Raw genomic sequence first — 27,219 nt, forward strand, 5'->3', positions numbered from 1 at the left:
CCTCCCCCCCCGGGCGGCCCTGGCTGGAGCAGTGGGAGTTGTGTTTGTTCAGCATGGCTTTTGGAGGGCCCTGGGGCGGTGCTGCCTAGTATGATGGGCAGCAATTGCTTTATAATTCCAGCTGTTGATCATAGACCACGGGTTTGGTGCATCAACCTAGCTATCAAGGCTCTTCACAGCCGAGCTGTGATGATCTGGAGGAGGTATTCAGTGGAGAACTCCCCCATTTATTCTGGTTTTGCTACTTCCCTCTTCAACCCCCACTGTTATGAATAATTCCCCCACCCTGCCCCAGGATGAGACTTCAGGATTTTTCCCAGGTGGGTGGAAGCTCCCAGGCCTGCATTGCTTCCTGTTGGTCTTCTACGAGATCCTTGGACCCTTGCTAGGCATCAAGGATGAATAGGGGTCCTACCACAACACGAGCCTCTGCTACCCTCACTGAGGAGTCACATGTGTTGGGATACAAGTGTTACCAAGAGCCCATTAATATTTCATTAGATACACCCTCCCCCACTCACTTTGGGATGAGAACCCTTTAGATTGGAGGGGGTCAGTTTGACCTGAAGAAGAGAGGCTGGATTGGTCAAAGGTGTACATCCTGCCCCCCTACATAAGTTGGGTGGGGATCACAGAACCTACCATGCCTGGGGGACACATCTCTCTGGAAACACCTCCCTGGCCCTCTGTCCAGAGGCCTGACTCTCCCGGACTGTCCTTAAGCAACCCACAGTTCCCCAGTCTCACAGCAGCTGCAGATGTCTCTGGTACCATCTGTGATGTTAGCAGGCCAGATGCCAGTTCTTGCCCAGGCTGCAGACATTAGCTAAGAACTGACAACCTTGTAGCTGGAGACCAGACCAGGTCAGCTGTAGGTTAGTTTTGCTCAGAATAGGTATTAGACTCTGAAATGCCTGTAAGCGGCTGCATGCATTAGTCTCACTTGCAATGTCTGCATTTGGTGCTATAAGAAAACATGCAAGTTTTGCTTTGGCCTTGGCTACACTTGCGAGTTACAGCGCTGTAAAGCCTCCCCCAGCGCTGTAACTCACTCCCTGTCCACACTGGCGGGGCACTTACAGTGCTGTATCTCCCTGGGTACACCGCTGCAGGTACTCCACCTCCCCGAGAAGCATAAGAGATACAGCGGAGTGGCTACGACTCACAGGTGTGAGTGTAAACGCTTGCAGCGCTGTACTAATCACCTTGTCAAGTGGCCAATCCTCTCCATTGTTGTGACCGGCTGCAGGAATGCGGAAGTGCCAGTTTCAAAGCTCGTACCACAGAGAAAAGCAAATAGTTTGCTGTTTCCTTTGAGTGAGTGAATGAATGAGCAGGGGGCCGGGAGTTCAGAACTTGCAAAATAGAGTGCTGACACGCTCCAAAAAGCACTCTCTCTCCCCCCACACTCCCTGTCACACTCCACCCCACCGCCCCCCCGTTTTGAAAAGCACGTTGCAGCCACATGAATGCTGGGATAGCTGCCCATAATGCACCGCTCCCAACATGGCTGCAAATGTTGCAAGTGTGGCCAGGGCACTGCACTGTCAGCTGTCAGTGTGGACAGACTACAGCGCTTTTCCCTACTCAGCTGTACGAAGACAGGTTTACCTCACAGCGCTGTACAGCTGCAAGTGTAGCCAAGGCCTAAGTAACTGAAAATCTTTGCTTTGAACTTGTGAACTCAGGCACAGGAATCGCCCCTTCCTTTCCCTCCCCCCCCCAAGGGCTATCAAAATCAGATGGGCCATCACATCATAATACAAAGGACAGGTCAATGGCCCTATCGCACCTGGGAAATGCTACATGCAAGGAAGCTCATCCTGTGGGCTTGGAAGCTGAATGAAAGAAATAAAATAAAGCCACAGGAAATTTTTCCAACTTTTGGCTGTTTGAATTCAGAAGGGCTAGAAACTCTAAATTTAAGCCAGAGCTCTCCTGGATCTGCCCTGAAAAGCACTTTGACTTGACAGAGGTTTCGAGGAATAGCTCAGTGGTTTAAGCATTGGCCTCCTAAACGGAGAATTGTGAGTTCAACCCGTGAGGGGGCCACTTAGGGATCTGGGGCAAAATCAGTACTTGGTCCTGCTAGTGAAGGCAGAGGGCTGGACTTGATAACCTTTCAGGGTCCCTTCCAGCTCTAGGAGATAGGTATATCTCCAAATATTTATAACTCTGTCACTCTTAGGATTTAGATGGTAACTCATTTGTGTGTATCTGTTTGTTTGCTGTAGCCTGTATGATAAATGAAGGGGGGGGGGGGAGCGCTGCTTCTCTCCAGCCGCTGGCTGCCCCTGCTCCTCCTGAGTCCTCCGGCCCGTGTTCTCAGGGCCGCATTCCGAAAGGGGCTTTACAGCTGCAGGCCAGGGCCCCCTTAGCCCAGGGCCCTGCAGCCCCTAAAGCCCCTGCGTTCCGGGTGGCCCTGCCTGTGGGGAGGGGGAGGGGGCAGCTCCCAGAATCGCGGCCATGGGGGCAGTGCCATGCTGCGCAGAGCCACCTGCACACCCCCTGCACCAAACAGGAGCTTCCCCAGGTAAGTGCTCTGCACCTCCTGCCTGCCCCAGCCCTGAGCACCCTCCTGCACCCTAACTCCCTCCCAGACCCTGCACCCCCAGCCCCAGGGGTACGCCAGGGGCACCTCCCCACCGCAGTACAGTACTGTACAGTATATAATGCCTTTTGTCTGCCCCCCCCCAAAATTTCCTTGGAACCTAACCCCCCACATTTACATTAAATCTTATGGGAAAATTGGATTCGTTTAACATCGTTTCATTTAAAGTTGCATTTTTCAGGAACATAACTACAACGTTAAGTGAGGAGTTACTGTATTTTCTTTCTTTTTGTTTTTAATAACATTTACCTTTTTTAAGAACAGGATTTGATTTTTGTGTCCTAAGGGGTTTGTGCATATGTTGTTTAATTAGCTGGTGGCAACAGCTGATTTCCTTTGTTTTTCTTTCTCAGCTCTTCCCTGGAAGGGGGGAATGCCAGGGCTTGAGGGTATGCACAGGAAGGAATTTCCAAGTGTGCCTTCCTGGATTCTCAAAGGGGTTTTGCACTTGGGTGGTGGCAGCATCTACCCATCCAAGGTCAGAGTAAAGCTGTAACCTTGGGAGTTTAATACAAGCCTGGAGTGGCCAGTATTATTTTTTAGAATCCTTGCGGGCCCCCACCTTCTGCACTCAAAATGCCAGAGTGGGGAATCAGCCTTGACAGCCTGTAAATAACATTCCTTTAAATAGTTTGTTACAGGATTGGTTACAGGTGCTGTCCTTGGTGTAAGATCTAGGGTACCAATTGATCTGGGGGTAACTGATAGGTTTCTCAGGACTGGAAGCAACTTGAATAGGGTGTGATTTTTGGTGTAAGCGACTATTTATCACCAAGTCCAGTTTGTCTGGGTGGCAAGAGAGACTGGAGAGTCTGTGACTCCAGGGCAAGGCTGTTATAGTGATCAAGGAGCTCACATTTGTTACTGGCTTGGTGAAATCTAATTCTAGAACACACCATCAGTTTGGGGTGTCTGCCCTGTTTTTGACAGTCTGCCCTGAGATAGGCACTCATAGTCCTGAGCCACTCCAGACAGTGAAACCTTCCCCCGGAGACCAAATGGACCAGAAGAAGGGGTAGAGTCACTTAAAGTAAGACTTTTCCTCTCCGGGCTGCCCTTCCCACCAACCTCACCTCCATGGGGTCCTACTCCAGCTACTCACATGTCACCTGTTTGTTGACGGAACAAGCCTTGTTCAAGGGATCTGGGACTTGCTCAGCTGCAGTGACTTTCCGATAGCAGGTGATATAGATCTGGAGGGGAAGTGGGAGAGGGACTAGGACCATCCCAGGAGACACTCACCAACCCCTGCTTAGCCTGGGGAATCAACTTGGAGCAGAAAGCTGAAAGCTCATCAAGTTCCTGGCATCTCCGGCAAACCTGATGAACTGCAGCGTGTCTTGCCTGGGCCTGGGGGATATGAAGGCTGAAATGGTGTCATCTGATCTCCCATCCAGCAGGCACCTAGAGAAGAACCAAGGGACAGTAAGAATCTCTGATCAGTCTTGTTTTAGACTAGAAAGGGCTCCCAGCTCTTACCCATTGTAGTCAATAACAGTATAGCAGGGAGAGGAGTCCCTGTCTGGTGTCAGGCCTTGCTGGAGCCCTAGGTGTAACAGTGTGAACCAGAGTAGGCCTGGCCTTGGCAAAACACCACACTAGATATTAGCTAACACCAAGTAAGCAACGTGGGGGTTGCCAAGGTTAGTGCTGCAGAGATTTGCTGATGCTGCAGAATTACTGCTGCCAGCATTGCTGTTCTTGGCGCTCCTATGCCAGCTGCATTAGCAGAGAACGCCGCTTACCGATTCAGCAGACCTCGATGTTATTCATAACCAAAGACCCCAGGCTCAGTTGGGTGGTGAAGGTGCTTGGCCAGGTGTATTGTCAGCAAAGCACGGTACTAGTGCCCAGTCTAACAGGTCACAGGGACACGGACATCCATGCCCATGACAAGATAAAGACTCAGGTCAGGACACCAGGGTCCTGTCCCCACAGCCAATACACAGATGCCCTACCTAGCACTTCTCCTTTTACACACTGATACAAACAAGTTTCATATTACACTCCAGATGTTATTAGTTACCACCCTTATCCTCGTTCCTGCTAGTTTGCACAAAACATCCTTATCTGTTATCCTGTCATCCCCTCGTTATCTTACAAGGGGTCAGTGTGTTCTTGTACCATCTCTTAGGAATGCATTTATGTAGTTACTTGAGAGATCTGGGTGTTTCTGTACCATCCTCTCCACTCAGGAATGTGCTTACATGGTATTCAGCAATACCTAGTGTGGTGGTATTTGCCAAGGTCAGGCCTACTCTGGTGGTTCACTGCCTTTAGTTCATACTGTTAGTTATATCTAGGGCTCCAGCACTCAGCTTGTACAGTATACCAGGCAGTCAGAGGTCAGCTGGAAGAAGGAGACATTGAAGGGTTAAGAGCAAGTAGTTCTTCTGAAGAGCTCTTGAGATTTAGTTCAGCCAAGAGGAAGCGTTCAGCTCAAATACTTCTGACAAGTGCCCCAGTCCTAGGACATGCCACAGAAGTACCCCAGGGCATGCTGGGCCACAGTAGGATCTCAGCTTGCTCAGTTTAGTTACTAGTTTCCTCTTTCTACAGAGGGAGAGATTGTGCCGGGATCAGCTGTTTGCAGGGCTGATGGAGTCACCTTGGAAGAGAGTCACCATCTCCCAGCGGGAACAGCACAACTTAAGCCCAGCTGCCATTGCTACCTGAAGAGGGAGAAATGCTGCACAGGAGGGCTATTTAGGAGATTCAGTGCAGCTGCAGTGCGAGCTGGAGGAGACCCCCCGACTCTGCGGTTCACATCTGCATGTGGGGCAGAAGGCCCAGTTAGTGTAGAGAGGCTCCTGGGAAAGGAGTCACTCCCAACAGGGATACGAAGCTGAGAGATCCTTCGTACCAGCAGTGGTTTTATCACTGCAAGGGAGATTGGGATCAGGACCTAGGGCATTAGACTTTGGAGGTCATGGACGGCCCATAGAGAGATCAGACTGGCTAAGGGGTGGTAGGGTCTGCCAAAGGTACCTGCCACTACACATATGGCAGAGAGTTAAATAGGACCGAACTAGCTCTTATACGAGTTCCTCTGATCTAGGGCGTATCCCATGCAAGTTGATAACTCAACCCACGTACAAGGCATATTTTAGGAGGCCAGTGCCAGACAAGTGTGCCCTGCATTTAGCTCAGATGGGAGAACTCATTACACCAGGCTGATCACCTGCATGGCCTTGGGAAGTTCAAGCCAACTGTTCACTGGGGCTCAGAGCTACAAAGGTATTCAGGCTCCTAATGTCAATGGAAGTTAGAAGCCTAGCTACCTTGGTGGCTCTGGTCTGGGTACTAGTTTCTATTGTAGTCCCCAGACTGGATTTAAACCCATGTGTCCAAAGGTGAAGCCTTATTACCACACCAAGAATTCCTCCACCCCCTTAGCTTTGAGTCTGTGCTAGTAGAAGAGATACTCACAGCTCTTTCAGAGTACATGGAGGCATGAAGCAAGACCCATTTGGGGACTGAATAGTAAGTGTGTTCTTGGTAGCATTAAGGGATGTGTACCAGCAGGTGGCCAGGCCAAGGCTCAGGTCAGCAGCTTTGATCAGTCTCCCCGTCCCAAACAGATCCCTGTGCACAGTGATCACCAGCTGAGCCTCCTCACACTGCACCGTGACAGGCTGTAGCAGGGACACAGCCCTGAGCTGGGAAGCATCAACCCAAGCCCAGGGGTAGGGCTAGGCAAGAGAGGGCACATGGGCTCATCGGCAAGGGGGCGGGTCTCCAGATGGCTGAGTCACTCCTAGAGAAATCCCAGGGATTGTAACAGGTCACCCCACTGACCACCCAGCACAGAATAGCAAAGCCCAGGCTACCTTTATGCCCCATCCTGCCTGCCTGCAGCAAACCCAGCCTAGAGGGAAACTGCTGCTTCAGATCCTTTGTACCCTGACCTAAAGCCAGTTCCCTGCTGCCTCAGGTAATGAACACCCTCCCCTGCACTACAGGTAGCCAGGGCCCAATCACACCCACTGCCCCATCCCTGGAGCAGGGAAATGGGAGGACCAATGGGAATCGGCCTCAGCTGGTGGTCAATTCATCAGTTGTATTTTGGGAGATTCGGGTCATGTTTAATTTAATTAAAGGCTGAAACTCTGATATGGCTGTAACATATTGGCTGTACAGTCTTTATAAGAGACGAGGGGTTCTAGAGGGACTTTCCATTATGGGCAGTGACAGCTGCACCAGAGTTGAAGTTGCAATATGGTCTCTCTTTATATCTGAATGTGTGAATCCTCTCTGAAATCCACCTACACAGGTATTCTAGCTCCAGGGTTGGGGTGGAGACTGTGATGCAAACTTGAGCTTGTTTGGGGCCCTAGGTACTCCACTTCACCCACAATGGCTTCTTAAATAGTATAATGCTATTTTTACACAGAGATAGGGATGGAGTATGGCATGGATCAAAATAAAACTGAGATCACTGGGATATGCCTGTGGAGATTTAATGTCCTGCACCAAAAGCAAGCTCTAGAAACTCATCCACAGAAAGTTGTTCAACTTTATTTCTGGACCAGTGAAGCAGTCCATGGGAATGCTATGAGCCCTTACATGGAACTCTATATGCAGAGAGAGGAAGAAAGACATCCATACAAAATACCCCTTCCTCTAGGAATAGGTGTGCTTGGCTGAGAGCCAGGGCCCCATGCATTCAGTTCTCATCTTCCCCCAACAGCTATGAATGCAAAGTGTACTTCACAACCTTCATTATTGATCAAGGCCTCATACCCCTCCTGTAGAAGAAAGCAACTATCATTCCCTCCCACTGTAATGGTAAAATAATGTAGCCCATTGGATTACTTCGCTAGCTATTATATCCTGTAACTAATCTGGCCAGCCATATCAAATAATGTTTCTCTTGCTAAATTAATCTATTTCATATTTGATTCTTATATTTTCAGTATTAATGCCTATGAAATGAGGCTGTGTTGAGGCATATGATATGTGTTTCCTAATAATTATACATAGAATAAGTTTTGCTGAAATGCAAGAAACCTACCAGCCTGTATCTAGTAAGATCAGCTAAGAGTAAGTCAGCATAAAGGCTGGCAACCTTTGGCACAGATAGAAATGATCCCTGAACTTTGTGGAACTGAAAGGAGGAACTACACCCAACACTGAATAGGTTTATCCAGTGTCTGCAAGTGGTTGGTAACTGCGGGGTACACCACAAACCTAGAAGTCACACAGAGAGCCTAGGTTGGCAGTTTTTGGAGTGAGACAATCCTTATTAATACGTAGAGAGTAAGTGTCATAATCCACTAACCTATAGGACAGGGGTTGGCAACCTGCGGGACACGTGCCAAAGAGAGCACGCGAGCCAATTTTTGATGGCACACTGCTGCCTACTGGGGTCCTGGCCCCACTCAGCCCCCCCACCCACCGATTTCTCCTGCGGGGGCAGAAGCTTGGTCATGCCAGCAGCCGAGCTCCCCCCTCCCCCGCTTCTTCCCCCAGTGTGGTGTTTTCCTTCCCCTCCCTGCCGCCGATCAGCTGATCGCCCTTGGGAGGGGGAGCCAAGCCGCAGCGTGCTCGCTGCTCCGGGGAGGAGGCAGAGAAGAGGTGGGGAGGAGACATGTCCCCTCCAGCCCCCTGCCGTGAGCACCCCATGAGCCAAGCACCCCAGCTCTGACCCCTCCCCACACCCAGCACCCCCTCACACACCCCATGCCCTGACTCCTGCACCCCCCCCCCACATCCCCACCCGAGCACCAAACAGGACCTCCTGCACCCCCAGTCTTGGGTCCCGGCTGCCAGGCCCTTGCCAGCTGGCGTCCTGCAGGCCCCGGTCAACCCGCTGCCAAACTAGGTGAACGGAACCCCAGGCCGGCAGCGGGCTGGCAGCATAAGATCATCATTTTAATTTAATTTTAAATTAAGATTCTTAAACATTTTGAAAACCTTGTTTACTTTATATACAACAATAGTTTAGTTATATAATATAGACTTATAGAGAGACCGTCTAAAAAACATTAAAATGTATTACGGGCACGCGAAACCTTAAGTTAGAGTGAATAAGTGAAAACTCGGCACACCACTTCTGAAAGGTTGCTGACCCCTGCTATAGAATAAGGGTGCCCATAAATTTCTTAGGGTATGGAAATAAGATCTGGGGACAATAGGTTGGGCCTGAATTACAGAGCATGAGGATCCTATAAAATACCATGTATGGACATCTTAGAGAGCTTTTTTCCTTTTCTTTGTTCTCCTATAGGATTTTTTTTTTATCTTCCATCATGCTATCAGCTCAGCTTGTGCAGTATAGTACAACTACTCAACACTCCTAACTAATGAAGAAGCCAGAACCATTGTGTTATTGGGCATGCCACGAGTAAGGCTGGTCCTTCACCTCCTATTACTAGGTCCTCAAGGAAGGGTGTGCATGTTAGGTTAAGGTACTTAATAGGAGTGTTAGGCCCATGGGTTTTGGAATTTTTACTGTTTTACAGTCATAAGTTTCATAGCATTTATTATTCTTTTGTTAATCTCAATAAAGTTTAGCATCAATTTGGTATTGTCCTAGATGTAAGGTTTTTTCCAAGCATCCTGAGATTCCTCTCCTGTTATAGAGCTCGCTGAATTATTAGACCCTGGAGTCTGAATTGGACAAGAACCTATAAATCTTCTGGTCAGATACAATCAGTGGCAAGCCATAATTAACAACCCGTAAAATTCAGGTCAATCATAGCTAATAGACTATACAAGCACAGTCCTGAGACTAGAACCCAGCCCTCTAATATAAACAGACCCAAGTCTCAGCCACCCAGCCTTTTAAAATCAATATATGTGCTTGGCTAGCCTCTTCAGGACTCTAGACACTAGCCCCCCGCCCCCCCTTTTGTCCCAACTCCAGGGACAAAAGTCAGAGTCCCACTGCTGTTTTACAAACAGCTGTGCAGCATGTGTTAGCTCCTGGGGTATTGGCTGTAGGGGAATTCTGAGAGTCCAGTATTCAAACCCTGCTGCTGACCTAAGGGGGGGGGGGGGGGAGGAGAAGAGAAGAGAGAGAGAGAGTGTGTTAATAGCATCACACACTGGAACTTTTGTTTTACCAGTTTAGTGAAGGCTGCAAGTAAGTTTTTCTTTAAAATGAATAGTGCATCTGCTCTAAGAACTGGGGGGGGGGGGGGAAGAGTCAGATGAGCCTGACTATCAGCAGATGAGGGTATGAGAGCGGTTCCACAGGGTCACTTCCAGCAGGGGCAGGAATAGACCCAGGGGCCCCTTGTGGGGGGGGGGGGGGGAGGAGGGGGTTGGAGTTGCAGTTGAGTCTCACTGCCTCTCAGAAAGATTAAGCCAAAACACGGGCTGTACAACAGGGCTAAAATCCTCTAGACTGATTCCTAAAAAGCACTAGGACACAAAGATAAATTTGCCTAGTAAACAACTGTACCTGACATCACTGCTTGGCAATGCTGGAGGAATTACAGGAGGACAGATTATGGTTCTGTGCTGAGGACGCTAAACTAGGGCCCAGGGAAAAGGATCTATGCCATCTTGGCCAGATTTCTTGTGGGATGCAGGACCCCAAGAAAAGAAAAATCACTTAAAGGATGTGTGGTGCTGGCCTCTCAGTTTTGCCTTACATCCGGGACCCTCTGTTGCCCCTGTGTGAAACAGGGCCAGGGAGGCTTCTCTACCTCACACAGAGGTCCTAGAGATGCATTTCCAAGAACACAACTGAACTTATCACCCTGCAGAGAGGGGAGTCAGCAGCTGGGAGCTCTCAGGTGAGGAAGAAACAGGTGGAGGACCTATGTGTATATTAGGTATATCAGGAAGCAATGGGAGGGGAAACTATATGTTTAGGGGAGGCTGGATCTCTGCCACAGGGACTGAGGAGGCAGTGGATGGGGCTGGTTTTGCCCTTCTGAGGTTTGTCTCTAAAACCCCCTGAAAGGAGGGGTTCAGGCCCTGGCTTGGGCCTCCAAACACCAGCTCTCTCTTTCTATCACTGAGACTTCCCCTGTGAGCTGCCACCAGGTCAGGTCAACCAATAGCCCAGATGGGGCACTGGGCATAACTTTGGCCATTGTGGTTAACTAAAGCAACCACCACTGAGCTAAGCTGTTGAGACACACTTGTGGCCCTAAATATAGCTTAGAGGGCTTTGTAAAGCTACCCTGCCAAAGTCAGAGCCTTGGAAGCCATTTCATGCAGAGGAATGGTGGCTGGGAGAGGGAGAACACCCCATTTATAGGGCCCTGTAGGACTCTGACTTGCACCTTGGAGGGGGGGAAAAGAAGGGGGATTGTTTGCTATGAAGGAAGAGGGGGTTATGGCCCCAGCACACTATTTTACACATCTCCGAGCTTTTCCGGGTATAATCTAAATCTCATCCCATCTCATGTTCTACATGGGGACATATCTACACCCCTCCCCATTTTTCTGAAGTGATGGGGCTGCACTGGGGGGTGGGGGGGGGCTCATTTAATATTTGTTTTGTCAATGGACAATTCTGTTTAGGTGAGGTGAAATTTCCCCTCCCCACTCAGAGGTAGCTAGCATCACCTTGGAGCCTCCCTCTTCCTCCCTATCCTTCCCCTAATGTGCCCATTGAGCTGAAGGACTGCCCCTGTTACAGAGTCAGTACAGACCAGCCTCAGCTTCCAATGGGTTTTATTTTACATTATACAGAAGGTACAGCTCACACAACAGCTCCCACAATGAAACTGCGGCAGTTTGATATGGAGGAGGCCCCCTAAAAGTAGGTACAAACCTATGCAGCCACGATGGTCAGGCTCAGCCAAGCCTTCTCTCCTGCCCATGAGAGAGATACAGGTAGTTAGAATCAGGACTAGGAATTTGTCCACCTCCATTACCCTGTCAAGTCCAGCAAGATGACTTGGCCAATTCACAGAGTGCAGCAGTTTGGAAGCATTCTGCGTACTCCATTGAGCAAATGCTGCTGCTATTCATACCAAACTGGAGTTTTAGCCTGCATGACAAGACAGGCACCTCTGTTGTAAATCCCGAATCAACCTCTGCTTCTCAGACCACCACTGGGTGCTTCAACCCAGCAGCTGAGCCAGTGCTGCACTTCCTGACAGACCAAGACAGCCAGCTGAAACATAGTTATAAGCAACTTGAAGACATTAGGGACCTCCTATAAGCTAGGAAATAGATACCCTCTGATGCCATCTCCTGTGGGAGGCTGCCTTCCCCGCTTCCACTGGATCTGCTACGATATCCTTGGATCCTTTATAGGCATCCATGATGAATAGGGGTCCTACTACAACATCAGCTTCTGCTTCCCTCCTGGAAAGAGTACCTGTATGGGGGGGGGGGGGGGGGAGAGAGGCATAAGCAAGAACCAATTAAGTTTTCGATTTGGCTGGTCTTTGGGTGTTCATCCCAAAGTGAGACTGTTAGAGCTAGCCAGACACCTTTCCAGGTGGAGTGGCTGAAATAGAACTTACCGTGTCTGGAAACCACATGTCTTTGGAAGTGCTCTCCTGGCCATCTATTCAAAGGCTTTGCTCTCCTGGACTGTCTTCCAAGCAACCCACAGTTCCCAGTCTCACAGCACCTGCAGATGTCTCTGGTGCCTTCCACTGGAGACCAGCTGCAACAGAACAGGAACAATCAGCTACAGGGAAGAGTTCTCTGTTCTAAGCTGCCTTTCCAATCACTCCCTGGTGGGGTTCTAGTCTACTCACATGTTGCCTGCTTTGTTGAAGGAACAAGCCTTGTTCAAGGGATCTGGGGCTTGCTCAGCTGCAGTGACTTTCAGATGGCAGGTGACGTAGATCTGGAGGGGAAGTGTGAAGAGGGGTTAGGACCATCCCAGGGGACACTAACACCTGCTTAGCCTAGGGGGGAAATCGACTTGGAGCAGAAATCTAGGAGCTCACCAAGTTCCTGGCATCTCCTGCAAACCTGAACACATCCACCATGAACTGCAGTGTGTCCTGCCTGGGCCTGGGGGATATGAAGGCTGAGGTGGTGTCATCTGATCTCCCATCCACCAGGCATCTACACACAAGAGTCAAGGGTCAGTGAGAGTCCCTGATCAGTCTTGTTTTAGACTAGAAAGGGCTGCCACCTCTTACCCATTGAAGTCAATGACAGCATAGCGGGGAGAGGAGTCCCTGTCTGGGGTCAGGGTGGCCACACAGCTGTCCACAAAGAGCCTCAAAGCCACATGGTTCCCAATGCTGACATCAGCTTGGATATGCATGACCTCCCCCAGCTGGAATCCATTGGAGGATCTCTCAGCACTCCAGTCATCTGCAAGGCAAGCTCACAGTGAGCAGGACAGACAAGCAGGCAGGGCAGGGCTCCCCTGAAGTCTCCTCCCACCTACCATTCATCAGGTGCAGGGAGAAACCCAGCCTTTCCTCTGCAGACAGGGTAGAGCTGAAGGGAACCCACGTGGGCTTGATGGCTTTACTGCTCACATTGTCCTTCCTGTGAGAGGAGCAAACCTCAGTCACTGAGCCAGATCCCACAACAGGGTCTGAATGGGAGGGAGGGGACCTGAGCATCTCAGACACTCACCTGGGGTAGTGACACCCAATAGGAATCACAGCCGGATTGGTTCTCAGGATCACTGGGTTGCTGGCAGGGGTGGGGTTATAGTTCAGGCTTGTGCTGTAAACTAGGGAGTCTGGGGTCATCTGGGAAGAACCAGACATGGAAGGGTTAACACTAGTATACATGGCATTGGAAAAGCCATTGAGAGGAGCTTGAGAACAAGCCTCAGCCCGAAAGAAACAAGACCTAAGTTTTCCAACAAGTGCCTAGTCAACTGGGAACTTCAGAGCTCAGTCTGCTAGAGCAACCATCAGAATACTAGAGCCACAGTAGTGCCATTTTGTACAACTACTCACAAGTTTCCTCTGTGCACATTGTGAAAGAATCAGACAATAACACCCCCCCCCCCCCACCAAGTATAATCTGTTAACTGCATTCAGGTAAGTTTTGACCACTGTTTCAGGAAGCCAGGTGTCTATCCCTCTCTCTCCCTTACAGCCTATGTAGAGCTTAGCCAAACACCAATCAATGTATTCAGTTGAGTGGCCCAGTCTGTAGAGTCTCCAGACAGACTTTGAACAGGGGTGGCTCAGTCAGACTTTACTTCTGGACACCAGACCACACTCTTCAGGCACCACTCGTGAGCCTGCTCCAGGAGCTGAGCAGGGCAGAATTCTTTGATTGGTGCATGAAATTGGAGGCTAGGAAGAAGCACCCAGGAAAAACCAGGAGCTTGTCAATGACAGGAACAAACATTGCACCCACTGTTCCCTCCCCCCCCCCTGCATTTTTAACCCCATTAGACAAGACAGGGGCAGTGATGCTAGGGATCAGTATGGGCATCTTGCTTGCCTGAATCCTTACCTGCAAGGTGCTGCCACATTCATGAAGCCCAGCTACAAAGATCACTGTGTTCTCCACAGCATTAAGGGACGTGTACTGGCAGGCGGCCAGACCAAGGCTCAGGTCAGCAGCTTTGATCAGTCTCCCCGTCCCAAACAGATCCCTGTGCACAGTGATCACCATCTGAGCCTCCTCACACTGCAGCATGACAGGCTGCAGTGGGGACACAGCCCTGGGCTGGGAAGCATCAACCCAAGCCCAGGGATAGGGCTGGGCAAGAGAGGGCACATGGGCATTTCTGTGAGGGGGCTCAGCCCTGGGGGTGGGTCTCCACATGGCTGAGTCTCTCCTAGACAAATCCCAGGGATTGTAACCAGTCACCCCACTGACCACCCAGCACAGGAGAGCAAAGCCCAGACTGCTTCTATACCCCATCCTGCCTGCTTGCAGCAAACCCTACATGGATGAAAACTGCTGCTCTGGGCCCTTTATACCCTGCAGCTAAAGGCAGCCCACAGCTGCCCCAGGTAATTAACACGCTCCCCTAATCTGCAGGCAGCTGGGGCCCAATCACACCTGCTGCTCACACCCTGGAGCAAGGAAATGGGAGGACCAATGGGAATCTGCCCCACCTGTTGGTCAGTTCATCAGCTGCAGTTTAGGAAATTCCTGCCCTGTTTCATTCAATGGAAGGCTAAGGGTGGGCTCCACCACAAAGGGAACCAGGCCCCTCAATCCCAGATTTAGGCCTGTAAATCCTGGGTTTGGCTCCACTGTGATCCACAAACTACACAGTGAACTTCGTAGGTGCCTAAATTCACTCAGCAGCACCTAAGTTTTTACAGTATAAAGTTCCCTTTTTGCCCGTGTTTCAGCCTCTGGGTACGTGCACAGCTGCCTCCCTCTAGGAGTCTGGGCATCTATCTCCCACCTAAGCCCAGAGTGATCCATGAGCCAGGGGAAGTTAGTCGTTTGGCTGCCTAAGTCGCATGTTGGCCCCAATCCACTGGGTGTGCTGCCTACTGGCTTGGGCCCCACTCACAATTCCACTAGAGCAGAACATGGTGTCCACCTCAGAGCTTTTAGCCCAGTGGTTAGAGCATTTACCTGGAATGTAGGAGACCCAGGTTTGATTCCCCCTCTCTTCTGTGGGGGAGAGAAAGGATATGAACAGGGGTCTCCCATCTCTCAGAAGAATGCTTGAACCTCTGAGCTAGGGGGCATTCTGATGCTGGGCTTCCTCCTGCTCTCCCATTCAAGCTGTTCTGTTGTGGATAAATAATGAAAGAGGGACCAGACCCCAGTGCTCCCACCTCCCACTGGGCTACAGCAGCATTCCCGGACACTTGCTCTCTCAGTCTGGCCCAACGACTGTTCCACTGTGGATAAGTGCGAAACTGAAATCTGTTCAAGGGGAAATTTGTGTCCTCTCTAATATCCACATAACTAGCCAGATGAGTTCCAAAACTGGTGTTCTCGTTCCAGGGTTGGGGTGGAGTTTGCGGGGTTGAGTTGTTTTCCCCAATGTGTTCCTCACATCTGCCCCCATTTCTCCCCTCCCCCAGAATGGTTTGTTTTTCAAAGCCAAGAGAAGGCCTGGGCGACCTGTGCTCGCCTTGTTTCCCAAGAAGGGGGATCCCCGCAACCTTAGGAATTGGCATCCCATCTCGCTCCTCAGCATGGACTAGAAAGTCGTAGCAAAGGCCATCTCACTGTGGCTGGGGTCCCGTGCTGGCGGATCTGGTCCACCCTGACGAGACATACACCATCCTGAGCTGGACCATCCTCGATAACCTGTACTTGGTCCGGGACCTCTTGGAGCTCGGGCGTAGGGATGGTCTGTCGTTCGACCTCCTGTTTCTAGACCAGGAGAGGGTGTTCGACCGGATGGACCACAGGTATCTCCTGGGCACTCTGCGAGCCTTCGGTTTCAGGCCCCAGTTTGTGGGGTTTCTTCAGGTGCTGTATGCTTCCTCGGAGTGTCTGGTCAAGCTCAACTGGACCCTGACTGAGCCGGTCAGCTTCGGGCGAGGGGTGCGCCAGGGGTGTCCACTGTCGGATCAGCTGTATGCCCTGGTGATCGAGCTCTTCCTTTGTCTGCTCCACCGGAAGTTGAAGGGGTTGGTGCAGCGAGAGCCAGAGTTGCGGCTGGTCTTGTTGGCATACGCCGACAACGTGCTCCTCACAGTCCAGGACCCGGGCGACCTGGTGCGGGTGGAGGTTTGCCAGGCCATCTACTTGGCAGCCTCCTCTGCCCGGGTCAACTGAGTCAAGAGCTCTGGTCTAGTGGTTGGGGACAGGTGGCAGGCAAGCTTCGCCCCACTGCGCTTCAGGCCATCCGGTAGGGCACGGATCCGCTGCTCTATCTCAGCGTTTACCTTTCTGCCACGCATCCGTCTCTGCTGGAGAACTGGCAAGGTTTAGAGGGCAGGGTATCAGAGCGGCTGCAGAGGTGGATGGAACTACTCCAAGGGAAGGCACTGGTATTGAACCAACTAGTACTGTCCATGCTCTGGCACTGGCTCAACACCCTGGTCCCGGCCCTGAGTTTCCTGGCCAACCTCCGGAAGCTGGTTCTGGAGTTCTTTTGGCCAGGACTGCACTGGGTCTTTGCACAGGTTCTCCACCTTCCCCTGGAGGAGGGAGGACAGGGCCTAAAGTCCTCAGGTCCACGTCTTCCGCCTCTAGGCCCTGCAGAGGCTCCTTTATGGTGCAGGTAGCCTGGGGTGGAGCATACTGGCGCACGCCTTCCTGCGCCGCTTCCGAGGGCTCCAATATGACCAGCAGCTCCTTTATCTCCATCTGAGAGGTCTTCCGTGAGACCTCTCTGGGCTGCCGGTCTTCTACTAGGACCTCCTCTAGACCTGGAAACTGGTCTCGGTGACCAGGTCCATGGCGGCCACCGAGCGGGCGGATCTCCTCACAGTGCCCCTGCTACACGACCCCCAGCTCCATGTGCAGGTGGCAGAGTCCCCCTCGGTGCGACAGAGGCTGGTCCTGGCAGAAGTCACCAGAGTCGGAGACCTCCTGTACTATGACTGGGGAGACTGTCTGGATCCCCTGATGCTCACCCAGCGCGTGGGGCTCTCTAGCCCTCATACTTCCCGGCGCATACTTCAGGAGGTGAGGGCTGCTCTACCGCCCACTGCTCGGGCTTACCTCGACAGGGTCCTGCAGGAGGGCGCTCCCCGCCCACCCTACACCCCAGGTCCTCCGGACCTTTTCACTAGGCCTCTGCCCCGTGGATCTACCTGGCCATCCCACCCCTTCACCGAGAGCCGGCTGCACAACTTGCAGCCTGTTCACTTCCAGACCGCGTCAAGGAAATAGCTGTACATGCTCGTGCTCCACACTCTTCACATCCTCACCCTTGTGTCCCGCTCTGACATGAAGTGGCAAGACCTCCTACCATCTTTGAAGGGTGAGGAACCCCGGTGGGCCAGCCTATACTCCACCCTGGTCCCGAGGCCTGCCGGGGATGTCAGTTGGCGGCTCCTTCATGGAGCCGTGAGCCTGGGCATGTTCTTGGCGCGGTTCGCCCCCCTCCTGGACACCTGCCCCTTTTGTGGCGTGAGGGAGACCCTGGCACACGTGTATCTGGAGTGCTCCAGGTTGCAGCCCCTATTCCGGCTCCTCTTAGATATCCTATTGCATTTTTGGCTGCACTTTTTCCCTCACCTCTTTATCTACGCACTCCCTATCTGCAGCCCCACAAAGTCGCGGGACCTCCTTGTCAGCCTCCTCCTAGCGCTGGCCAAAATGGCCATCTACAAGACCAGAGAGAGGAGGTTGGCTGACGGGGTTTTCTGGGACTGTAGGGTTTATTTCCAATCCTCTGTCCACTCATGTATCCGGGCAGAGTTCCTCTGAGCGGCGTCCGCTGGCTCCTTGACACTTTCGAGGAGCAGTGGGCGCTGTCCGGGGTTCTCTGCTCGGTGTCCCCATCAGGTTTCCCTCATTTAGCCCTGTGACCTCACACCCATCCCTGTTATATCTTTAGTTGTCCCCTGTAATTACTTGAGATCCCGGACCTTGTGGATCCTCCCCTTAGGCTGCCTCAGGTATGAGGGATCCTTGCCTGTGCCAGCTGGGTGTTAACTCCCCAATGCAACCAGCCCATCAGCCCCTCAAGCATTCTTCTCTGGGCTAGCCCAGCCCTGTCTTTTGCCTTGCAGGTTGACAATCAATGCACCCCAGGCTTCAAGTCCCTTCAAAGTGGCCCCCTGTGGGGTCCAGCCCCGATCACTGAATACCCACAGAAATCCCAGATCCTCTGTTTCCAGAGGAACAGCGCATCCCCATTTACCAGTATGGCCTTAGCTCACCGCTCTTGTATCACACACAGCACTTCAGCTCAATTCTAAAGCAAAAGACAGAACAGAGAGTCAAATAGAAACCTGTGTGAGAGCTGGAAACAAATGGCTAGCTATGAAACAAAATCATAACTCACATTCCAGAGCCTACACTTAACTAACAAGTTATCCTCCAGTCTAGAAAAGTGTCTTTCACCCAAGTTCCCTCTAGCATTTTCAGCCAAGCGTGGCTGTGACCCCTTTTTCATGATGCCAACTCGCTGTCAGTTTACTTCCTAGGCACTTGATGTCAAGGTGTCTTTTTGCCCTTCAAATATACCAGAATGCACCTTTGATGTTTGCCTCTAGCTAGGGTTCCCCCTCCAATGTTGACTTCTTCCTGTTAGTTTCTTTCTGAAGTCTCTGCCAGCTCCTCATTAGCATTTGACTTAGATGTTGTATGGCATATAATACACAATGGCCATCATGGAGATAAGCATCACCCACCACTCCTGTCTGCAGGACTTTGTCTCAAGACCCACTACCTTTGAGAGGCCTGCTTTATCTACATGGCCCACAGAGCCTAATTTTCAGTGCTCCTTGCATATGTCCCATACCTACATCTCACAATGGTTATGATGACCAGTGTGACCCCGGGTTTCATTAGAGAACTTACATGACGTTCTCTTGGTGAACCCAGGGGGTCCCTGTGCCCCTGTGTCTCCCAGTGCCCTCTGCCAGTTGGCATCATGAGGTTCTTGGGTCACAGGTACCCCTGTGACAATCTAGTGGCCTGCATCAAGGGCAAGCTCCAAAAGTCCATATAAAGTTATTCAGGTTTATCTCTGGTTTGATGGAGCAACCAATGGACTGCTATGAGCCCTGCATGGAATGACAGTGTGCCCAGAGATAGACAGACACCTGTTCTCAACACCATACCTGTGGGGAGCCCATGGGATGGCATGCAACTGTTCCATTCCACTGACGGCTCTTAATAGGTATTTGTACCTGCATCCCTAATAATGATTAAGGCTTCATAGCCCTATACTAGTGCAAGGCAGCTCTCATGCTCCAGCATCTTAGACCTAAGCTAACTGAGAGGTTACAGTAACTCCTCACTTAATGTTGTAGTTATGTTCCTAAAAAGTGCTACTTTAAGCGAAACGATGTTAAGTGAATCCAATTTCCCCATGAGAATTAATGTAAATAGGGAGGGTTAGGTTCCCGGGGGGAAATTTTCACCAGACAAAAGACATTATATATATACACACACACAGTATAAGTTTTAAACAAACAATTTAATACTTTACACAGCAATGATGATTGTGAAGCTTAGTTGAGGTGGTGGAGTCAGAGGGAGGGATATTTCCCAGGGAATGCCTTGCTGCTAAATGATGAACTAGCACTTGGCTGAGCCCTCAAGGGTTAACACCTTGTTGCTAATGTAGCCTCACACTCTACAAAGCAGCACCAATGGAGGGAGGGGAGACAGCATGGCAGAGAGAGACAGAGACACACACCATGTGTGTGAGAGAGAGAGAGAGACGCACATTGCCCCTTTAAGTATGCTGACCCCACTCTAAGTACATTGCCTTTTTACGTAGATTAGCAAATTGAGACACCAGCTGCTGCCAGCAAGCTCCCTCTGTCCTGAGCCCTGTTGTGCCCCCCCTGCTCTGTGGAGAAGGGGAGGGGTCAGCCTGACATTAGCCCCCATCTGCACAGGAAGCAGGAGGCTCCCAGGAGCAGCTCCAAGGCAGAGGGCAAGAGCAGCACACGGCATTGGGGGGGCAGGACAGCTGAACTGCCCGGCCATTGAGAACCTGCTGGGCAGCTGCTGCACAGGGAACTTAGGGGAGCGGGGAGCTGATGGGAGGCTGCCGGTCCACCCTGGTTCCAAGCCCCCACCAGCTAGCACCAATGGGCTGCTCTTTCTGCAAGCAGTGGAAAAAGCAGGCAGCTGCCAAACAACGTTATAAGGGAGCATTGCACAACTTTAAACGAGCATGTTCTCTAATTGATCAGCAATGTAACAAGGTTAACCTGGATGACTTTAAGTGAGGAGTTACTGTAAATCATGTTCCTCCTAGGAAAGCTAGGAATAAAACCCAGGTGTCTCCAGATGACCCCAGTCACAGCCATGCTGCTCTCTGAAATGAATGCATGGAGTTAATGTGGTTGGTTACCCTCCTGGGGCTAAGCAAGAGACCACAGTCTCCTCCTACAGCTGGGTAGAGAACCCAGGAATCCTGATTCTCTGCCAAGCAGCTGTGAAGCCCACTTACAGAAAGGTCAGGTCAAGGGGCAGAGGACTGTGTCCAAACCAGGTGACTCCCACGGGTGTAATTTTGGCTCCTCATGATGGAATTGCTCTTTTCCCAGTTTAGTGAAGGTTGCAGCTAAATTTCTATTTAAAAACCAAATTTTGCATCCTCTCTTCAAAGCACCCTAGAAAGCCAGAAAATTGGCAGGTCAGGCAGCTGACAGCTCTACCAGCGGCAGTACCTCCAGGCAGTGAATCCACACCCCTCATGCAGCACAAAACTCTTTGTTTGGGAACTGGCCACTAATTTTGGCTTAGCGGCACTGAACCTCAGAGTCTCCTCCATGAAACAAGGACAGTAATGATTCCTGCTGTTTGTCTAGATACAGCCAACAACATTTGGGAGGGAGAGAAACAAGCTGAGTAGAAGGGGGATTCGAGGGATGTCAGGGCCTTGGAGCTTCCCAAGTGAGGGACCCAGAGTTTGCTGGGGTAATCGTGGCAGGGCTGGAATTATGCCAGAGGCAGGGGAAATTTACCCACAACAGAGGGGCTGGAGCTCAGCTGGGTGGGGGGAGAAGAACAGAGGGACCATGGAAATATGGGCTGGAAAGCATTGAGAACAATGGTGAGATGTTTGAAACATCACCTTGGCTTGCAAGAGATCAAGGTTAAGTACCACACTGTGCCAAAGCCTTCCTGGGCAATCTCACTTAATGATCCTCTGTCTCTTTCCATCCTTGTATGAACAGGGGTCAGCACTCTCCTGCCTCCCAGGGTGCTGAGTCATTTGATACTGTACATGAGGTGCTCTGACCTTGGACAGCCCCTGTCAGCACCTTGCTAGCTCAGAGTCCCTTCCACTTGCAGGTTCACAGCAAGCCTACAAGGGCCACACAAAAAGCTGTGTGTGTTGGAGGAAAGAGGGGCTGCTCCTGCCCCACTATCTTGCCCACCAGCTTCAGTGCCCCACTGCAGCATCACATGGGAGAGGCTGAATAAGCACTGCTGCAGAGAGCTTTTTCTGGGAACATACACTAAGCTGCTCCGTATGCCATTCCTGGTCCTGGTGATAGTGCTTCTTGTGTGTGCAGCCCTGGGCCCAGATCTGATCCACACACAGCTACAGGAGAGATGTTTGTTCAAACATGGTGTCATGCAGCAGGGTGGGATGTGTTATATACAGTGGTAGAGAGAGCAAAGCCCTTTAGACTTGGGTTTGAGTAGAGGCTGCCCTGGGTGTATGATCAGTGTGGAACAGGGTTCATTGATCTAAAGGTCATGCCCCAGAGCATGAGCAGAAACTGGAAGATTTTTTTAGACCATCTTTGCCTAGGCCCTGTGGTACCAGTAGAAGGGTGGCCTACACCACCATATCTAACTTAAGCCCAAAGAATTCACAGCAGAGGTGATTTTAGTCTGTGGTAAAAAGAACTTGGCTTCTCACTTTAAACAGAAGTATCAGGGGGAAGTTATCCTAGAGCATCACCCAAGTCTAGTAATGGAATCAGTAGGAACTCTCATTGAGTCTGTTTCACTCAGAGGGCACAGTGGCTGGGGGGAAAATGTGTGTTCTCTCTAGTGCTAGAGCCCTGTAATGGTTACAGCTGCCAGGTCAGAAGGAGGGAAATGCCTCTGCCATTTGCTTATGAGAGATACCAGCCATTTGACTCTTGGAACCTGAAGGCAGCAAACTCTGCTCTCTTCACCTTCACATGATCTCTCCTTGTGGAGCCCATTGGTGTGTCCATGATGTGGTTGATGCACCAACCACACCATTTCCTTCCCCACAGAAGGGAAGGCATCTCCCTTGCCCCTTAAGAATAAGTCATGGACCAGACTCAATTTACTGAATTTACAGAAGGTACAAGACCGGTGACTGCTCAGGCACTAGAACGGCTGCATCTTCTGTATACAAGTATCCCCAGAGTAATGAAGGCCAGTGCAATGGCAGCTGCCACAGAGATCAGCCCAGCTGTAGAAGAGAATCCTACAAGAGGAAGAACACATCGTTAAAACTGCAAGTAGTTGCTTTTCCAGCTACCTCTCCAAAAATCCACCACAGACTTGCTGGGTACATTAGTGAAGGCCACAGTTAATAAAATTGGGGGGAGGGGGGGAAATATATTTGAGCTATATTGAAGGGTTTTTTGAAGTGGTTGCAGGTCTCAGGCACAACTGGTTTCCCAGCAGATAAGCCCAGGCTGCAATGTTTGACTGGCTCTGGTTGGACCATCTCAACAAGGAGCCCTCCTTGAGCCTTGTTGACTAACACCCCCTCCTTGGGCTAAGGGAGTCTTACAGCTGAATTTGCAAGACCCATTTCTTCCATCCTTTAGATCAACTTTTCCAAGCTAATGTAAATTAGTAAGTGACAAGAGGCACCATGTGACTTGTTCAGTAGAACTAGTTACCCTCTGAGGTGGCGTTCTCTGCTTCCATTTGATCAGTTGAGACATCCCTGGATCCTCGATAAGCATCAAAGATGAATAGGGGTCCTACCACAACATCAGCCTCAGCTTCCCTCACGAAGGGGTCACCTGTATTGGGGAAGAGAAGCACTGCTAGAGCACCAATACATGTCATGTTAGTCTCATCCATCCCATTTTGAGTGGAAGATCCCCTAGGAACAGTCTGTTGGAGTAAGCCAGACGTATTCCCAGGTGAAGTGGGCGCAGAACCTACCCTGCCTGGAGGCCACATCTCTCTGGAAGCGCCTCCCTGGCCATCTGTCCAGAGGCCTGACTCTCCCAGACTGTCCAGCCAGCCCACAGTTTCCAGTCTCACAGCACCTGCAGATGTCTCTGGTGCCTTCCACTGGAGACCAGCTGCAACAGAACAGGAACAATCTACAGTGAAGTGTTTTGTTCTAGGCTGCCAATCACTCCCCTGGTGGGGTTCTAGTCTACTCACATGTTGCCTGCTTTGTTGAAGGAACAAGCCTTGTTCAAGGGATCTGGGGCTTGCTCAGCTGCAGTGACTTTCAGATGGCAGGTGATGTAGATCTGAGGGGAAGTGGGAAGAGGGGTTAGGATCATCCCAGGGGACACTAACACCAGCTTAGCCTCAGGGGAAAGTCAACTTGGTGAGCTCCCAGATTTCTGCTCCAAGTTCCTGGCATCTCCTGCAAACCTGAACACATCCACCATGAACTGCAGCGTGTCCTGCCTGGGGGATATGAAGGCTGAGGTGGTGTCATCTGATCTCCCATCCACCAGGCATCTACACACAAGAGTCAAGGGTCAGTGAGAGTCCCTGATCAGTCTTGTTTTAGACTAGAAAGGGCTGCCACCTCTTACCCATTGAAGTCAATGACAGCATAGCGGGGAGAGGAGTCCCTGTCTGGGGTCAGGGTGGCCACACAGCAGTCCACAAAGAGCCTCAGAGCCACATGGTTCCCAGTGCTGACATCAGCTTGGATATGCATGACCTCCCCCAGCTGGAATCCATTGGAGGGTCTCTCAGCACTCCAGTTATCTGCAAGGCAAGTTCACAGTGAGCAGGACAGACAGACAGGCAGGCAGGGCGGGGCTCCCCTTAAGGCTCCTCCCACCCACCTACCATTCATCAAGTGCAGGGAGAAACCCGGCCTCTCCTCAGCAGACAGGGTGGAACTGAAGGGAACCCATGTGGGCTTGATGGCTTTACTGCTCACATTGTCCTTCCTGTGAGAGGAGCAAACCTCAGTCACTGAGCCAGATCCCACAACAGGAACTGAACGGGAGGGAGGGATCCGAGTATCTCACACTCTCACCTGGGATAGTGACACTCAATGGGAATCACAGCCGGATTGGTTCTCAGGATCACTGGGTTGCTGGCAGGGGTGGGGTTATAGTTCAGGCTTGTGCTGTAAGCCAGGGAGTCTGGGGACATCTGGGAAGAGCCAAACATGGAAGGGTTAACACCAGTCTACATGGCATTTAAAAAGTCATTCAGATAAGCCCCAAGAACAAGCCTCAGCCAGATGGAAACAAGAGCTCAAGTTTTCCAACAAGTGCCCAGTCAACTGCCTTTGGAAGGGCTGGACACTAGAAGCAGGAGGATTGCAGAGCTCAATCTGCTAGAGCAGCCTTAGGAATACTAGAGCCACTGTAGTGCCATTTCACACAGCTCTACTCACTAGGTTCCTCTGTGCAGGTTGTGAAGGAATATCAGACAGTAAAACCCCCAAGTTTCTATCAGCTTCTTTTAGGTGAATTTTGACCAGGGATTAAGGAAGCCAATTGTCTGTCACTTTCCCTCCTACAGCTTATGTGGAGCTCAGGCTAACACCAACCAACCAGTGTATTCAGTTGAGTGGTCCTGTCTGTAGAGTCTCCAGACAAGCTTTCAACCGGGGGGGGGGGGGTCCAGAAGTAAAGTCTGTCTGAGCCACCAGACCACCCGCTTCAGGCTTCACTCATGAGCCTGCTTTAGGAGCCAAGCTGGGCAGAATTCTATGACTGGTGCATGAGATTGGAGGCTAGGAAGAAGAACCCAGGAAAAACAGGGAGCTTGTCAATGACAGGAACAAAATGCCACCCACTGTTTTCTCCCCCACCCCATTTTTAACCCCATCAGACAAGACAGGGGTAGTGATGCTAGGGATCAGTAGGGGCTCCTGGTGTGCATGAATCCTTACCTGCAAGGCGCTGCCACATTCAGGGAGCCCAGCTGTAAAAGTCACTGTGTTCTCCACAGCATTAAGGGACATGTACTGGCAGGCGGCCGGGCCAAGGCTCAGGTCAGAAGCTTCGATCAGTCGCCCCGTCCCAAACAGATCCCTGTGCACAGTGATCACCAGCTGAGCCTCCTCACACTGCACCGTGACAGGCTGCAGCGGGGACACAGCCCTGAGCTGGGAAGAATCAACCTGAGCCCAGGGGTAGGACTGGGCAAGAGAGGGTACATGGGCTCTTCTGCGAGGGGGTTTAGCCCTGGGGGTGGGTCTCCACATGGCTGAGTCTCTCCTAGAGAAATCCCAGGGATTGTAACCAGCCACCCCACTGACCACCCAGCACAGGAGAGCAAAGCCCAGGCTGCTTCTTTGTCCCATCCTGCCTGCTTGTAGCAAACCCAGTATAGAGGGAAACTGCTGCTCTGGGGCCTTTATACCCTGACCTAGAGCCAGGTGACAGCTGCCCCAGGTAATTAACACCCTCCCCTGATCTGCAGTCAGCTGGGGCCCAATCACACCCACTGCCCACACTCTGGACCAGGGAAATAGGAGGACCAATGGGAATCAGCCCCACCTGTTGTTCAGTTCATCAGCTGCAGTTTAGGAAATTCCTGCCCTGTTTCATTCAATGGAAGGCTAAGGGTGGGCTCCACCACAAAGGGACCCAGGCCCCTCAATCCCAGATTTAGACCTGTAAATCCTGGGTTTGGTTCCACCGTGATTAGCAAACCATACTCAGGGGGGAGGGATAGCTCAGTGGTTTGAGCATTGGCCTGTTAAACCCAGGGTTATGAGCTCAATCCTTGAGGGGGCCACTTAGGGATCTGGGGCAAAATCAGTCCTGCTAGTGAAGGCAGGGGGCTGGACTCAATGACCTTTCAGGGTCCTTTCCAGTTCTATGAGATAGGTATATCTAACTCCATAGGTGCCTAAATTCACTCAGCAGCACCTACATTTTTACAGTATAAAGTTCCTTAGGTGCCCGTGTTTCAGCCTCTGGGCACGTGCACAGCTGCCTCCCTCTAAGAGTCTGGGCACCTATCTCCCACCTAAGCCCAGAGCAATCCATGAGGTTTGTTTTTCAAAGCCAAGAGAGGGCCTGTCCTGGGGGGAAAATCCATGTGAAACTGAGATTCCTGGGACAGGGACTGACACACTTCTCAGGGCAGCCAGGGCTGTGCGTCACCCTAGTTGCCATCTGTCTCCAGTATGAGGGAGCCTTGCCTGTGTTAGCTCCCCAATGCAACCAGCCCCTCAGCCCCTACAGCATTCTTCTCTGGGCTAGCCCAGCCCTGTCTTTTGCCTTGCAGGTTGACAAGCAATGCACCCCGGGCTTCAAGTTCCTTCAAAGTGGCCCCCTGTGGGGTTCAGCCCCGATCACTGGATATCCACAGATACCCAAAGGAACAGCGCACCCTTGTTTACCAGTTTGGCCTTAGCTCACTGCTTTTGTATCACACACAGCACTTCAGCTCAATTCTAAAGCAAAAGGAGATTTATTCTCCAGTCTAGAAAAGTGTCGTCATCCAAGTTCCCTCTAGCATTTTCAGCCAAGCGTGGCTGTGACCCCTTTTTCATGATGCCAACTCGCTGTCAGTTTACTTCCTAGGCACTTGATGTCAAGGTGTCTTTTTGCCCTTCAAATATACCAGAATGCACCTTTGATGTTTGCCTCTAGCTAGGGTTCCCCCTCCAATGTTGACTTCTTCCTGTTAGTTTCTTTCTGAAGTCTCTGCCAGCTCCTCATTAGCATTTGACTTAGATGTTGTATGGCATATAATACACAATGGCCATCATGGAGATAAGCATCACCCACCACTCCTGTCTGCAGGACTTTGTCTCAAGACCCACTACCTTTGAGAGGCCTGCTTTATCTACATGGCCCACAGAGCCTAATTTTCAGTGCTCCTTGCATATGTCCCATACCTACATCTCACAATGGTTATGATGACCAGTGTGACCCGGGGTTTCATTAGAGACCTTACATGACGTTCTCTTGGTGAACCCAGGGGGTCCCTGTGCCCCTGTGTCTCCCAGTGCCCTCTGCCAGTTGGCATCATGA

The 27,219-nt window shown here is 51.2% G+C and overlaps 1 protein-coding gene and 2 pseudogenes across 1 annotated transcript; all 3 read right to left on the reverse strand.

Moving 5' to 3' along the window:
* Positions 1–304: 304 nt before the first annotated feature.
* On the reverse strand, positions 305–5,277 carry LOC135885065 (zona pellucida sperm-binding protein 3-like; annotated as a pseudogene).
* A 6,091-nt stretch (positions 5,278–11,368) lies between these two features.
* On the reverse strand, positions 11,369–14,407 carry LOC135884513 (zona pellucida sperm-binding protein 3-like; annotated as a pseudogene).
* Positions 14,408–22,383: 7,976 nt separating this feature from the next.
* On the reverse strand, positions 22,384–25,556 carry LOC135884500 (zona pellucida sperm-binding protein 3-like). The gene is made up of 9 exons (XM_065411910.1): positions 25,122–25,556; positions 24,255–24,373; positions 24,062–24,165; positions 23,800–23,977; positions 23,609–23,722; positions 23,414–23,506; positions 23,186–23,328; positions 22,915–23,040; positions 22,384–22,490 (listed from the first exon to the last, which is right to left on the reverse strand). The coding sequence occupies exons 1-9, from the start codon at positions 25,533–25,535 to the stop codon at positions 22,384–22,386; spliced, it is 1,398 nt and encodes a 465-aa protein (XP_065267982.1). The 5' UTR covers positions 25,536–25,556.
* Positions 25,557–27,219: the final 1,663 nt, after the last annotated feature.

Source organism: Emys orbicularis, chromosome 10, assembly GCF_028017835.1.
Source record: "Emys orbicularis isolate rEmyOrb1 chromosome 10, rEmyOrb1.hap1, whole genome shotgun sequence".
NCBI classification, from domain to species: domain Eukaryota; kingdom Metazoa; phylum Chordata; order Testudines; family Emydidae; genus Emys; species Emys orbicularis.

Excerpts from the sequence above, each read along its gene's own strand:
- LOC135884500 (XM_065411910.1), bottom strand. The coding sequence starts at position 25,535 with ATGGGACAAAGAAGCAGCCTGGGCTTTGCTCTCCTGTGCTGGGTGGTC. Across the intron at positions 23,507-23,608 it reads GCAGGAGATGCCAGGAACTT|GATCTACATCACCTGCCATC; the intron begins GGAGCAGAAATC and ends CACTTCCCCTCA. Across the intron at positions 23,041-23,185 it reads AGATGTGGCCTCCAGGCAGG|GTGACCCCTTCGTGAGGGAA; the intron begins GTAGGTTCTGCG and ends TCCCCAATACAG.